The sequence below is a fragment of the Podarcis melisellensis genome, assembly GCF_964234715.1.
Source record: "Podarcis melisellensis genome assembly, chromosome: 8".
In the NCBI taxonomy this organism is placed as follows: domain Eukaryota; kingdom Metazoa; phylum Chordata; class Lepidosauria; order Squamata; family Lacertidae; genus Podarcis; species Podarcis melisellensis.
The window spans coordinates 39,220,405-39,235,864 of NC_138540.1; the positions used below are offsets into that span (position 1 = coordinate 39,220,405).

The 15,460-nt window shown below is 43.1% G+C and overlaps 1 protein-coding gene across 8 annotated transcripts in view; it reads right to left on the reverse strand.

Moving 5' to 3' along the window:
• Nucleotides 1–15,460, reverse strand: part of FTO (FTO alpha-ketoglutarate dependent dioxygenase) — a 252,999-nt gene that overhangs the window by 155,128 nt on the left and 82,411 nt on the right. The window contains exon 8 of one of the 8 annotated variants that reach the window (XM_081924068.1): nt 613–1,131. The exons of the other annotated variants lie outside the window; for them this stretch is intronic. Coding sequence (XP_081780194.1) covers nt 1,126–1,131 — 6 coding nt within the window. The 3' untranslated portion in view covers nt 613–1,125. Of the gene's footprint in view, nt 1–612; nt 1,132–15,460 lie in introns of those variants that run through there. 8 annotated transcript variants of the gene reach the window in all.

A 15,460-nucleotide genomic window follows, 5' to 3' on the forward strand; every position in this document is an offset into this window, starting at 1 on the left:
AAAAAGGAATGCAAGCAGTCTGTGCCCACCCCCACCCCCGCCAGCACCTTTGGGGTGGGCCCAAAAACAAGCCAACCTTAGCTATTCCTACTGTTTTGGATGTATTAGAATAACAAAAGTTGTCTTAAGAGAGGAAGAAAGAGAGTGAACCTGTGAGGTCAGTAAGATGTATTCCAGGTCAAAAGATCAACATGCCACACAAAAGTTCTCTCCCTTGGCAAATCAATCAAGCGGGCTGCACCAACCCACAATGAGACAGAGACAAAAAAATATGCTTTCTTTGGTCCTCCCCCCTTTTAACAATAAGTTATTTAAGTATTGTGAATGCCCCCTTGCCTTGCATTCTGCCCATATACTACTCTGGATACGTATTAATGAAAACAAAAGGGGGCCATTTATATTGTAGCCATGCCAAGGGGTTAAGCATGTGACCTCGGAGGATGGCGCACTTGCGCTGAGGGAAAAAGCCTCTTGACAATAAAAACAAGAATTACTGCTGTCAAAGAAAGGGGAGACAATTAAAAACAATCCAGGATGTTTGTCAGACAGCTGTTTGAGTTTCAGCCCCATCTGACCTCTAAAGATGTGGCGTGTTTCACTCTGGCAACTTGAAATTTTAGGTTTTTATTAAGGGGGGGTAAAAACAAAACAAAGGGAGGAGGGAGAGAGCAGATTGCCCGATTTATGCCTGGTAGTTTCTGATCAATTAGGCTGTGTCGTGATACCAGGTATCACCATCTGGGCACCTCTTTGCGGCTTTTGCATAGTCATTTTTAAACATGAGCCACTCGGTTTGGCAACAGAAAAGAGTAAAACAGGGAACACAAGAAGAGCATTGGCCCATCCAGTCTAGCATTCTCTTATAGTGGTCAAGCAGATGCCTGTGGGAAACCTGCACGCAGGACTCAAGCATGAGAGGATACTCCCACCTCCTGTGGTCTCCTCCAGCAACTGGTGTTCAGAAACATTACTGCCTCCAGTTCTTCATGAATTTGTCTAAACCTCTTCTTATAAAGCCATCCAAGATGGTAGCCATCACCTATGGGAGCAAGTTCCACTGTGCACTGAATGAAGAAGTCCTTCCTTTTATGTGTCCTGTGTCTTCCTACCTTCAGTCCATGAGTTCTAGTGCTATAAATGAGAGGAATAAAAACTTTTTGGTTGCCGTATTCTGAACCCTTTTCAACTCTGCAATGTTCTTTTCGAGGTGAAGCAACCAGAACTGAACACAGTATTCCAAATGCGGTCACACCATGGATTTGTGTAACAGCATTATAATATCGGCAGTTTTATTTTCAGCGCTTTTCCTAATGATCCCTAGCAATAGAATTTGTCTTTTTCACCACTGCTGCATCCTGGGCTGATATCTTCATTGAGCTATCTGGATTGAGTGTGTCTGCATGTGGAAATAAACAAAGGCTTACCGTACATAAATGTTGCTTTGCTCAGGAAGAGAATTCAAACATGAAGGGCACAGGATCTTGCAAGCTGTTTAGCCCTCCTGACTGCTGAAATAATAGCCCAGGTGATGTAGCTTCATTTATTGGACTACCACACACACAGTGAAAATAGATCACCAATTCCTGAACTGTCTCAATTTATATACCACTTAACTAAAATAGTCCCTAAATGGTTTACAAAGATACAATACAATATATATATATAGGAATCAGTGAAGACTATAAATTCAAATATCAAGTAAAATGCCTGCTGGAATAAAAAAAGTATTCAGCAGGTGCCAGAAGTTCAGGTGCAAGGGGGTTTGTCAGACCCCAGCTGGAAGGCAGTCCCACAATACCGAATGCATGGTTCCTGGTGGATACAAGCCAATGTGGGCCCACTAACACGGACTCCCCTAAAAATTCAGTGATCAGGTAGGGATAGAAGGGAATAGCTGGTCCTTGAGATATCCTGGGCCCAAATTGTTAATGCATTGTAAAGTGATGCAAGAATCTTGAGCTAGGCTGCTAATGTACAGTGGTACCTCGGGTTACAGACACTTCAGGTTACAGACTCCACTAACCCAGAAATAGTAGATTGGGTTAAGAACTTTGCTTCAGGATGAGAACAGAAATCACACGAACAGAAAGCAGCAGCGAGAGGCCCCATTAGCTAAAGTGGTACCTCAGGTTAAGAACAGTTTCAGGTTAAGAACGGACCTCCAGAATGAATTAAGTTCTTAACCCGAGGTACCACTGTATAAGCACCAAGTGCAAGCTATTGAGCACTGCAGTTATGAACTGGCGATAGTCTGTCCCCATCAACAGTTGAGCCGCAGCATTTTGCACCAGCTGCAGCCTCTGGGCCAGGCCCAAGAGTAGCCCCACATAGAGTGCTTTGCAATAATAGGGTCTTGAGGGTACACATGTATGGGTGCAGAGCTCCTTCACATGTGGTGGAACCCTGGTCCAGCTAGCCCCCACTCCCACACAGAGGAACTCTATACATGTAGACCAATATGTATTAAGAGCCACTTCTAACATGCGGAATATGGGGGTGTAGCTGCTGGGGTCAGAGCTAGCCTTGTGCATTTTTTCAGTGTGTGGGGCAGGGTCTTCGGACCTCCCAGCCCAAGTATCTTCAAGGGGTCGAGGAAGGGAAAAGATTGTGTGACACAGGACAAAAACATCCATTGTTTTACCCTACCCTGTGTCTCTTCTGTAGCAGAGCCCTGGAAGGGGGGGGGGGGGAAATATCATAGGAAACAAACAGAACTTCTAAGCAAACAACAAAAGATATTGGCTACATTTCTCAAACCCGCCATTCGCCTTCCCCGTTTGATCCTCCCACAGTCAGCTGAACCTACTGATACTCCTACAGAAATGAGAAGCAGTCATGGGAAGCTATTGGAAAGCGGCATTTTCCTTGGGGAGGTAGCACAACAAAAGGAAAGTTTGTATCTGCCACGTGGACTTACAATTGGTCTTAAAATGAACAAACCACTGCACTATCATTTCGCTTTGTGAAAAGTGATACTTCCAACTTCTTCTCCCTCCCTCTCTTTTTCCCCCCAGGAAGAAAGGAAGCCGTGTATAAACAGAACAAAGAAAAGAGGCAACACAAGTGAAGCCACTCATAATAAATATTACAGTGAAAGTTTTGCTCATCAAACTAAGATTAAAAACATATTCTAATCTCCGGAGCCACCTCGCTTTGATGTATGCTGAAACAGAAAGCGTATGTATTTTGTAAGATTTACAGCATCCCCAGTGGGAATCGTTTCACGTTTCATTTTCCCCCCTTTCTCTATTTGAGATTAAGAATATATTAGGTGAATTCAATCTCCTGATGTTTATTGTGTCAGATTGAGAATTTACTCAAAGGACAGGATTCAGAATTTCTTTACACTCAGCTATACCGGCAATATCAGGCTCAGAAGTTCGTTTTTTCTTCCCAGGAACAAAGATTTTAAGTATATGGGGAGGGGTGTATGGATCTGGAACACAATGACAACCAAGTTCTCTTTAAAAGAGAGACAATGGTGGAGAGTTTAAGATGGCCATATTATAGAATAGATGCATTGAACTTTCCACAATTGTATTTTTTTTTATTTCAAAAGTCTAAAAAAGAGTATTTATCTGCTTTTAAGAATAGAGATTGGTTTAAAAAATCAAGGAATGAAAGGACGACTTCAGAATCATGGTCATCAATGGAGCAGAAGTTATCCATGAATATGGATCCATTCCTAGAACTGCTGCCCTGAACACCAGGAGGGCACCAGGTTGGCAAAGGCTGCCTACTTGGTGTAGGAAACTGAAACAGCTGTACATCACACGCTGCTTCCCTGTTTACCCATCTCTGCTTCCCTCTCCTTTCTCCATTGTTTCCTGTCTGCCATATTTTAGACTCATACTCCATGCATCACACTGATGGTTCTATTGCAGGGGTGGGGACCTCAATCCTAGGGTCCAAATGTGGTCTTCCAAGGCCTTTCTATGTGGTGCTTTGGTTCCTTGTCAGGTTTTACCCTCAATGAGTGTTTTTGCTGGCTTGAATGTGTCCCTGAACTGTGACAATGCATCTTGCTTGTCTACATGATGTATAGATGAGTGTGTGGATGGGGGCATGTCCCCATATGGAAACCTCTGGCTTTTACATGGCTGGAATGTAACCTACTGTACAAATGCATCTGGCCCCACCCACCACAGGCATGCCCACAAGGGAATGTGACCCTAGCACTTTAAAAGTTTCAAGGCAGGAGGTGGAATTCTACATGGTGCTATAAAGGTCATTCCATTAGCACAAGCATTCCCGCTTGCATGTGCAACCTCCGGGGGTTCTCCCCAATCCTCGAGAGTGGATTGGGAGGAGGCAGAAGTGGAGACAGAGAGGGGGAGTCCCGTTGCACTAGCGGGAGTCCTTGCAATGGCTTCCAGTAGCGCACCAGGTTATCTGAATCCAGCCCAGGTGACAAGAGAATAAGGAATACCTCCGATCTCTGTAACAGAGAGAGAGCAGCCACTGCTGCCCAGAACACATGTTCACATCCCAAGTACAGCTGACTAAGGTTGCAATCCTAACCCCACTTACTTGGGCATCAGCAGGATCTGCTTCTGACTAGGCATGGTTAGAACTGCAGTCTAAATGATCCATTGTGTTTTTCTGTGGTTTGGGGAATGTCCTTCTTCTTACCTCTCCTTCCCTAGGCTTCTTGAGGGGAAACAATAGAAGCACAGATCACTCCTTTAAGAGCCCCGAGTGAAACTAATGATATATGATGGAAGGTTAGCAGGAAAAGAAGGAAAGGTGTGTGTGTGTGTGTGTGCGTCTGTAACAACAGAAAGAATGTCTCATATTTGTATAAGAGAACTACAGCTAACCACAAGCCAACGGTTGACTGGCAGACGGCAGTAAAACAACCTTAAACAGAAAGTCATGCTGAAAGCCACAATGCCATATGCAAGGATATGCCTTAAACACAGCTAGGTATAACAAAAGGTGGTGGTCGGGAAGCATTTCTGCTTTCTGTCCTGCAAAGTGAGGCTAATTGTCTGATGTGCCTCAACACTTTCTGTCAAGACTGCTAACTGTATGGCTTTTCCTCTGCTTTGCAGAGACAAATGACAAACACACACACACACACACACGGGGTGGGGGAGAGACAAGACACAACACACAAGTACAGCAACAGGCCAGAAAAGCTACTGAGAGATGGATGAGCTCTGTGAAGCTTTCCTTGGATTGGCCCAAGAATTTCCCCAGATTCCCAGGGTGGAAAAATTGAGAAAATAATAATAATAATAATAAATTCTGGAGTCAATCTGCACATTTTGGAAAACTGTTGGCGCGGGCAGCAAGTCATCTCAGCTCTGCTTTATCCACCTATCTGGCTACATCTGGTGCCAATTCTTAACAATGCATCGTAGAATATGAAAGATACAGCAACTTCCAAATCAAAAAGGGAAATGCTTAGCTTAAAGAACCTCAAAAGTAAACATAGCCAAACAGGAACACACACTGAACACCTAAAGGGGTGGAGGCAGATCTTTAACCACCATCATCACCATGCTGTTGAACCAAATTGGGTGTTAATTGCCATAGGATTAACACTCTTTGCATCATAAATAACATAACCAGTCATCAGGAAATCGTAACACCTCATATAAGCAAGACTCCAGCACTACTTAAGGGCACAAAGAGTGGGAGATACTAGGAAGAGAAACTCTTTAACATATTGTGCCAGTTTGAAAGGACTGAATCCTAAGAATAAGACATTAGGAAGGATGGTTTAATATTTAAATACATGCACATTTTCTCTAGCTTTAACTTCTTTTCCAAGCTTATGCTTTATTCAGAAACGCTCAATACCTATGAAACTTTGGATGAAAGACAGTTGCAGAAATTATCCAGCTACATCCAGATTATATTTAAATCCATTATCTTTCTATGTACCGTACCTTAAAGCTAGATTCCTGCCTCTCAGAGACTAGAACAATAAGGCTTATGGTTTTTAGACAAAATTTACCTCCATTCTTTAGTCCAACCTGGACATGTGGGGTACGATCTACAAATAACTTAAGCAGAAATATTTGTACTTGTGACCTGTTTTGACTTGCTGACTTGGAGAGTTCACACAGGAGCTACTGAAAAAGGCTCCATGTGACCCATGGGGAGCCTATTGTGACTGTAGCAGCTACCAGTTCCAACAGCTGCTACAGCCACTTTTGTAGAGCCCCCTTCCAATTTTATCTCAGCATCACCCACCCTCTAAATTACACAAGACATTCCACTGTGAAAAGGAACAAGGGTAGGAAGGCAGAGAGAAAATACATTTTTGTATTTTGCTTCTACTTTTTATCTGTAATATTTCCTTTCCTACTCCTCGCCCCCAATAATTTAAATACAACATGCTGTTGATTTCTAACCTTAAACGTGGATCCCTTTCTTCAGCTCCCAGTGCCCGAGGCTGATCTAACTAAGGAGATGCTAAGGATAACCAGTGCACATCCTATGTTCAGCTCTTTTGGAATGCACCCCTATTGCTTTCAATGAAATGCATGCTCAGATGTACCTGTGTTTTCTGGTCAAAACTATCCTCTCTGAACCATGCATCATCCTTTAAACTTTAGAGCAATCTCACTTGCAGTTTAAAGGATCCACTGGGTGAGCTTGGAAAAGCTCCCTCCAAGCCCAATTCCCACCATCCTCATCAGGCTGAAGGGCTGGTTGCTTCCCTTAGGTCTAACTGCCAGCCCTAGGTGGCTGAGAAGTGGTGGACAAATGCAGCACTTTCCACTGACAACCTCCCAGAGGCAAACTAACATTTTATGGGTTCTATTTGCTGATTTTATTCTTATAATAGGTTGCATACCCCTTGACATACATATGCATACATAAATATATATTATGCGTGTTTGTGTACATATGTGTATGTGTACATATGGACTATAGATACATCAATAAATACACGCAGGGGCAATGTGTATGCAAAGCCTTCAGCAACTTTTTCTCTTTCTCATAACATCAGGACAGATTTTTCCAACCTGGTGCCCTCTAGATGTTTTGAGGTATACAACTCCATCGCATTGGCCATCAGCTATGCTGTTGGTTGGGCTCATACAGCTGGGAAGATTGCATTGGACCTCAGTGTCACCAAAGGAAATAGATGGGCAATAGATTCAAGACTGACAAAAGAGAGTGCTTTTTGCAATTAACCTATGGAACTCACTGTTGCAAGGTAAAGTGAGGTTCGCTAGCTTAGGTGGCTTTAAAGGAGGATAGCACAGATCAATGGCAGAAGGTCTAGCCATGCTATTTTCAGTAACAAAATCAGGATGTCACAATAGCTGACATGGGTTTCTGGGCTTCCTGGAGGCTTCTGAATGGCCCTGGTGGGCAGCAGAATGCTGGACAAGATAGAATTTTGGTCTGATCCCGCAGAACTCTTCTAATGTCGGACAAACACTGGCGAGACCTGGGTTCGAAACCCCCACTTTGTTGTGAAGCTCATTGGATGGCTTTGGGCCAGTCACTTTCACTCTCTGCGTGTCATCTATCTTACAGGGTCATTGTGACAATAAAAGGGGTGCACGCACCCTGAGTTCTTTAGAAGAAAAGCAGTATGAAGATAAAAAGACAAATAATTGCACAACCACCACCAAGTTCTTCCTGTACTGTACTCTCTGGCTGAAGCCTGGAACTAGGCTTAAGTCAGGGCCATCAACCCCCTTACAGCCATTGGCCAGAGTTGGTCATGTGACCCACTCTCTATAAAAGCTTGCTCACTTTTCTGTCCTGCAAGCAGTAGACCTGCTCTGGCTGAATGTAGACTGCCTTCCCCTGCCTTTAACATCATCTCACCCTCAACTAATGTGAGGGCTAGGGCATCAAGGAGGAAGCCAGGAACCAAGGAGTACTCAGGAGCAGAGGGCAATCCAGAAGGCAGGAGCAGAGAACAAGGCAAGAATCAGAAGCAAAGTGCAAGATCAGGAACACAAGAGGCACCAGAAGTCCAGGAGACCTTGCCACTCAGCCAAAATTTCCATGGGACAGGAAGTTCACCTATAGAACCTCCTGCACCTGGGAGAAACCAATGGCCAGCCTGGACGCAGTTGATCTGGGAGGTTGCTGCTCTTGATGGGGTTACGCTGCCACTGAAGGAGCAGGTTTGTAGTTTGGGGGTACTCTTGGATCCTTTGTTGTCGCTTAAGTCTCAGGACGCTGGCCTCAGTGGCCCGGAGTGCCTTCCATCAGCTTCAGTTGGTGGCCCCACTACACCTTATCTGGACAGGGATAGCCTAATTATTATTGACTATGCTCTGGTAACCTCAAGATTAGATTACTGCAATGTGTTATATGTAGAGTTGCCTCTGAAAACGGTTCGGAAACTTCAGCCGGTACAGAATTCAGCAGCCAGGTTGCTCACCGATCCTGGTCCAACTGCACTGGCTACCAATTAGTTTCTGGGCCCAATTCAAAGTGCTGGCTTTGACCTATAAAGCCTTAAATGGCTCAGGACCACAATACCTCAAGGACCGCCTTTTCCCATAAGAACCCACCAGGACCCTGAGATCACCTTCTTCGTGAGGCCCTTCTTCGTGTGCCTCCTCTTCGAGAGGTCAGGAGGGTGTCAACACGGGAACGGCCCTTCTCTGCAATGGCTCCCCATCTGTGGAATGCTTCCTCCAGAGAAGTTTGCCTGCCACCTTCACTATACACCTTTAGGTGCCAGGCAAATACGTTCCTTTTTAACCAGGCCTTTGCCTGACCTGATCTACATCCTATACCCTTTTTAAAATGATGGCTCTTTTTATGGGGTGTTTTGGGTTGCTGTTTTTTATTTTGATTTTATGTATGTGATCCTTTGTGTGAAATGCCCTGAGACCTTTGGGTATAGGGCAGTATAGAAATAGATATAATAAATAAATAAATAAATAAATCGGAAGACTCTACAGTGGCACAACTCGCCACAGGGGCAGTGGTCAGCTGTTCCTAACACTGGGTCTAAAAATGTGTGACACAGTCCCTAACAATGAAATAAGGAAGGCAAAGGGTGAGGAACCCTTTTCAGCCCAAGGGATGCATTTCCCCTGTAGGCAGTCTTCTGGGAAGTACGTGTGAGTGGTTGGTGCGGTCAAAGGCAATAGTGCGTCTTACCTTTCTCCGACAATCTATATTCCAGCCACACGAAAGCCAGAGGTTTCTACACACTTCTCCATCCAAGTGAATAAGAGGCATTATCAGAGTTCAACAACTCACTCCAGCCAGGCAAAAAGCATGGGGCGAGAGGGCTATGGAGCAAGGCCAGTGAGGGGTGTGGCCTGGTGAGGGTCCCAAAGGCCTGCTAGAGGGGCCTTGAGGGTTAAATTCAGAATACAGAGTGGAGAGTTTCCCACCCCTGCCTTAGCCTCCTTCTTTGGGACTTCATCAAGGAACAGGAAAATAAAGAGGATGGCTACCCCCAGGTTTGTTGGTTTGTTTTTTTAAACTAAAATATTTTCTTTAATATTTAATTGTTTAAAATCTTGCAATTAAATCACAGCAAAGACAGCCCAAGAAAATGAGGAGGGGGGGGAGATGTTTGCTTAACTCCAGTTTTTAAAGTAGCAGAGAAAAAGAGACAGAGAGCGCGTGGAGACAAAAAAAGGAGAAAAGAGTGTACGAATGTATAATCCCAATGGAATAAACTGACTCTTGCTAGACAAGCTGAAAGCTGATTAAAATATTTCTCATCCTTTGGGTATGCAACAGCTTTTGATGATGGAGAGTGTATTAATATTCAGGCGAGCCGCTTGTCAACACTTCAGACAGGTCCCAAGAAAGAATCTGAAATTGACCAGGTTTTCTCACAGTGCCAGAAATCTTTATGAGACACACAGCAGCACCCTTGCACCGGCAGAAGCAAAGATAAGCATTCGGGCTTGCCTTTTAGACCTTTTTCTACACACACACACACACACACACACACACACACACACACACACCGCTATTTATTTTAAGAGGTACCAAATAATGCTTTTCCCTTCCATTCTGACTTTGCATGTGCAAAGGTTTAAGAGAGACATTTCAGCTGTGTTAAACGGGGAAAGAAGAAAGGCATTTTGATTTCGGCCGACATCAATGATGCTGTTATTGCCTATTCAGTTTAAGCCCAACTGCTCAAGCTGCTTCCAGACACATAGGCTCCAAAGTTAATATCGGAGAGAGAAATCTCTTAACAATAATTGCTGGAAGAAGCTGAGCTGAGATGGCAAGGGCTGGTCCCTCTTTCTGCTTAACTGCTTCCTTGGCTGCATCTTTGGAAGGAAGGCAAACAAGATGCCTACTGGCTGGGGCTTCAACAGGGAGGGCAAAATATCAGGATGCGCCAGCTTCTCAGTTTCTGCATGGCCAAAGAGACACAGGAAACACAAAGCACAGCAAAAATGCCTCTAAGAATTATTCTGTGGCCAAATATTTATTACAGCTGTGGTCTTCCCATAGGCATCAGGCTGGCCACTGTGACAAGAGTGATTCTTTAGTTAGTTAAATTTGTTTTGTTTTTATTAAACTCAATTATTGGAGTTCTCTTCCCCACTCCTGTTAAGCTATGGGTTCCCTCCACCCCAGCTGCCCATACAACCAAAGCTGAAATTAATTTCTGAATTACAGGATCTTAAAAAAAAAAGTTAGGTAAGTTTCAGAGCACTAATAGTAAAAGTTGATTGTATTTTCACATTGCAACTAGCATTCAGACTTGAAAATGAAAGTAATGTCAAAGTTAATATTGGAAGAAGCGTCTCCCAGCTGTCCGAATTTTTCAAACTCTAACAAGGCTGCACTGCAACCAGCCTCCTGTGTATTTCGCCGGAGTTGTTCTCTTTCACAGTGCAAATATGTCTGTTTATATTTTCACTCTGAGTTTAATCTTATACTACTCTATATGTTTGGTAGTGGTGGTGGAGAGCTAAGTGGAGGAGGGGGAGTATATAGACAAACACACTGCATGGATCTCTAGACTTAGTCAACAATCATAAAGAGAAGACTCTCTCAAAATGCCTAACCTCTGGATGAATCCATAAAGAAGTTGATGGGGCAGGTGAGAAGCAGAGGGTAGCTGAACGACAGCATCTGTAGATCAAGGATTCTTAAACTGTGTGCTGGAACATACTACAAAGGCCAAATATCTATCGAAAAACCAAGCCACTGTTTTAGATGTATCAATAGCTACAATGCCCATCACAGATGGAAGGTCCATGTAGAACAGCGTTTCTCAAGCTGTGGGTCCCCAGATGTTGTTGGACTACAACTCCCATCATTCCTAGCCAGCATGACCAGTGGTCAGGGATGATGGGAGTTGTAGTCCAACATCTGGGGACCCACAGCTTGAGAACCACTGATGTAGAACTTCCCACACACAGAACGGTTTTTAGGGGAAGGACCATAGCTTAGTGATGGAGCATATGCAGAACATCCTGAGGTGCAATTCCTGGCATCTCCAGGTAGGACTGGGAAACAGCCAAGTCTGACACACTAGGGAGATGCTGCTGCCAATCAGTAGGTGACACTGAGCTAGATGGACCAATGGTCTGACTCAATTTAAGGCTGCTTCTTATGTTCCTATGACTGTGGTATTATCCCTCGGGTGTGGGGGAGTGAAGAGCTATAGCTGACAAGCACAGAGAAATTCCAGATGCATCATCAAAGACTTAAGGAAAGTTCCAACCCTTGAGTCCAAAATGAGCGAGCAAAAGTGGCCAACTGAGATGTCATGAGGCTACTTTAACAGAACTTGCTTATAGTTGTAAAGATGATAATGCCTGCCCTGGAGCGCACCATGAAGACATATGCATATGCAACTTCCCCCGTTAAAAAGAGTGAATTTCGAATTTTGCCTCCAATTTAGTGCTTTTTTAAAAAAAAAAAAGAATCAAAAACTTTTGGCTTGCATTTTGAGTAGCAACTGGGTAGCAACAAAAGTGTGTGTGTGTGTGTACGTACAGTGGTACCTCGGGTTAAGAACTTAATTTGTTCTTAATTTGTCCATTCTTAACCTGCAACTGTTCTTAACCTGAAGCACCACTTTAGCTAATGGAGCCTCCTGCTGCTGCTGCCGCCGCGCCGCTGCTGCACGATTTCTGTTCTCATCCTGAAGCAAAGTTCTTAACCCGAGGTACTATTTCTGGGTTAGTGGAGTCTGTAACCTAAAGCATCTGTAACCTGAAGTGTCTGTAACCCAAGGTACCACTGAATGCACATTCTATAATTTGCCTTTTTTGCCACCACACTCACCAATTTCCCAGTGGTGGCAATGCAGTTCTTCCCAGTGACCACTGGCTGACGATTGCCCTTTCTATTTCTCACAATCCCTCCCCTACTCTGCAATGACATGTTGCTGCCACTGGTACAATGGGGTTTGGAACGTTGCGCTTGCAGAGAAACTTAACACAGAAATTGCAGAGTAGCTGGAGGCGACTTCACTAGAGATACAGACTGTAAACAACAGTATTACATTTTTTTAAAAAATGCCAAGCACCTCAATACGAGGTTAGCTGGTTAGCAGATATGGAAGGCTGGTCTGAATAATACAGGTTTTAGAAGACTTTTAAAAACAAGCAGCGGAGGCTCCTGCCAAAACACTATTGGCAAGGAGTACCACAGGGCAGGCTTGGTTGCAGCATGAAAGGCCTGGTTCCTGGTAATAGGCCAAAGTAACCTGAGGGTCATGGGACCCCCATCAGAGGACCTTGGCGATCAAGAAGCATGCATGTTGTTGGGCGTTTACTATTCCTTGTGCAGAGATCACACAGTGTTGCACTTGTTGTTGTTGTTGTTTCAGATGGGGGGGGGGTGCGGTGCTGATCTATTCCAGCTCAAGAAACAGGCAGCGCTGCACACAGATGTAGATCTCCGCACATCCACAGAAGGGTTAAAAAAGAAAGAAAGAAAGTGCTATCCACTGGTTTGCTCTGATGTTCCTGTAGATATTGTCACTGGATGTATCCTCGGTAGAATTCTATTCAACACCTCTGTCTTTAAGTACAAAGCTGTAGGCTGTAGCAGCTTTAGGAAACATAAGTATCCTTTTTTTTTTACTGCACAGTATCTGTGTGTGAAATTCTCTAAAGGGGTTTAAGTATTTACCCTGAACACTATCAGACAGTTTCTAAAAAATTTCCTTATCCTATTGCAAAAAGAAAAAAGAAGGAGGAAAAAAACCACTTCAAAGAGAATCATAAACACAGCCCTTTGTGCTTTGAGCACACATTTTGTTTTGGAAGCTTAGCTTTGAATTCGCTCAGAATTGTAAATATATCTATATGAGGGAGATGTGGAAGACAACTATTTTATTAAAAAGTAATAGTCATTCAGCAACTGGAGAGTGCTGAATTTTCTTCCACACTTATGGAGATTGACAATGCTGCAGCCTCAGCCATAAACATATTTATTAGGAAGTAAGCCCTGCTGAAATCAATTGGGCTTGTTCTTGCCGAAACGTATTTCAAATTGCGCTCCCAGGTAGAGGGGGGGGGAATGTCCTGTCCTCAGTTTAACTTTTCAATTAAGGTTCTTAAAAAAATAAATTACTGCCTCCCTCATGTGCATAGAGTTTAGCTTTATGTTCAGTCATTTAATTCTACACTCCTCAGAATTTGAAATAACCAAATTATTAAGTTATTCCTGCCAAAAATGTGAACCTATAAGGAACTTGGACATTATGGATTAGGTTTACTATATAATTCTAATCACATCCATTTGACAATAAGTGACACTGCAGTCACCCATACTAACTTTAAGTACATGTGGTGTTGGCGTACCAGGTCACATTCTAACAGTACAATCCTAACCATATCTACTCAGAAGTAAGTCCTATTGAATTAATAGGCTTACTCCCAGCTAAGTGGGGTTAGGATTGCAGCCTAAACTGTTAGACAGGTGGAAACTGGCTACACCTTGTCCTCTCCAGCAGGACGGCAATTGGAAGTTACAATAAGAACACTAAATTATAAGAAGCTGCAGTTGTTATTGTTGATGCGGCTGTCAAGCTAATTTAACAACACCCAGCAATTACATGTTACTTAGGTGGCCTAAAGCTCTGCATACATGACTGTTAAAAAAAGCTGAGTAAATGAACTTTGCTTAATTAGTACGGATTTCTTTCACTAAAAACTATTCATCAACAAGGATCAGGGAAAAGATCACATTTCTAGTAAATTAGTGCCCTACTGCTGTGGTTATTTTATAAAACAAATAATAATAAAATTGATTGTTGTTGTTATCATCATCATCATCATCATCTTGCTTTTTCAAAATTTGGAGATGTGTGCACTGGAGCTCTAAGCTGCTTCTAGGCTTGCAAAGCTTTAACAGAGACTGTTTTATTTTGACAAACGTGCCTCCTAATCATACAAAAGCTCTGATGTTTCTTAAATGTTAGCAACAACCACACAAAAAGAAAAATCTTGCATCCAGAAGAATTGGACTAAAGGTGAAGAACCACACTTATAACTGGGCAGCTGTCCTTAGCAGTAAAGAGTGGGATGTTCACTTCTAACTATGGGCACTCATATTTATCGGTTCTTCCAAACACCAAGCTGGGAGGAATGGTACCTTTCAACACCCCTCAAAGGGCTCCTTAGACTGACTCTTGGTGTTGGTATGCAAACGGGAAAGTCAAAAATGCAGTTTTAAATGCTCTAGCTAGTATCGGGTTTTTTAATCACTTGAGAGCTTACACAAGGAGGTGGTTTTACAGTGACATGTCAGCCTTCCTTAGTCTAAACCATATCAAATTTGTTGCTCGTTAGCCAAGCAAACTATTTGCATACACAGACAATAAACTACATGGTGGGGGGGGACCCACATTAAACCAAGAGGGCCAGTTCAGTTCTGTCAAATATTTGCTGGGAGACAAAATTCCATGGGTTTCATTGATGGTGGTCAAATTTCTATCGGTGGCAGCAAGAATAAGGAGGCAATTAACCTCCTTAAAGAGTTAGGAGGATTATTTCCAAGGGCTTACCTGAGGTTATTTGCTATTTTGCATATAACCAAGCTGCTGTTATACATTTTTGTACTGAAGATTTTAGTTTAAGTAATGATGGTGATGAATTTATTTAGTCACCTTGTGCCAAAGCCCCTGGGATGTACAATAAGAATAAACAGTATAGCACTTGCTTTGGTAGCACATATACTAAAAACGTTCAGTATGCACAACAAACAACAAACCTGCAAACCAACCACCCCAACTATAACTATAGTTGTAACTATAAAGCTACAGAGTTCGCATCCCTGCAGACACAAAATCTTTTCTTTTTGTAAAGATTTAGTATTTGCTCCCCCCCTCTCCAATATTTAACCTCTTCTCTCTTTTTTACATTAGCGTCTCTTTAGTCACTATTAACAGAGGTCTGGCTCAGGGATGAGTTCCCAACAGAAAAAGACTCTCTCGAACACCCACACTCATCTCCCTAGAAATCACACTTTCTCACTTTGGGCTTAATTTTTTTTTTATTTGTATAAAACACCCGAAGCTCAGGCC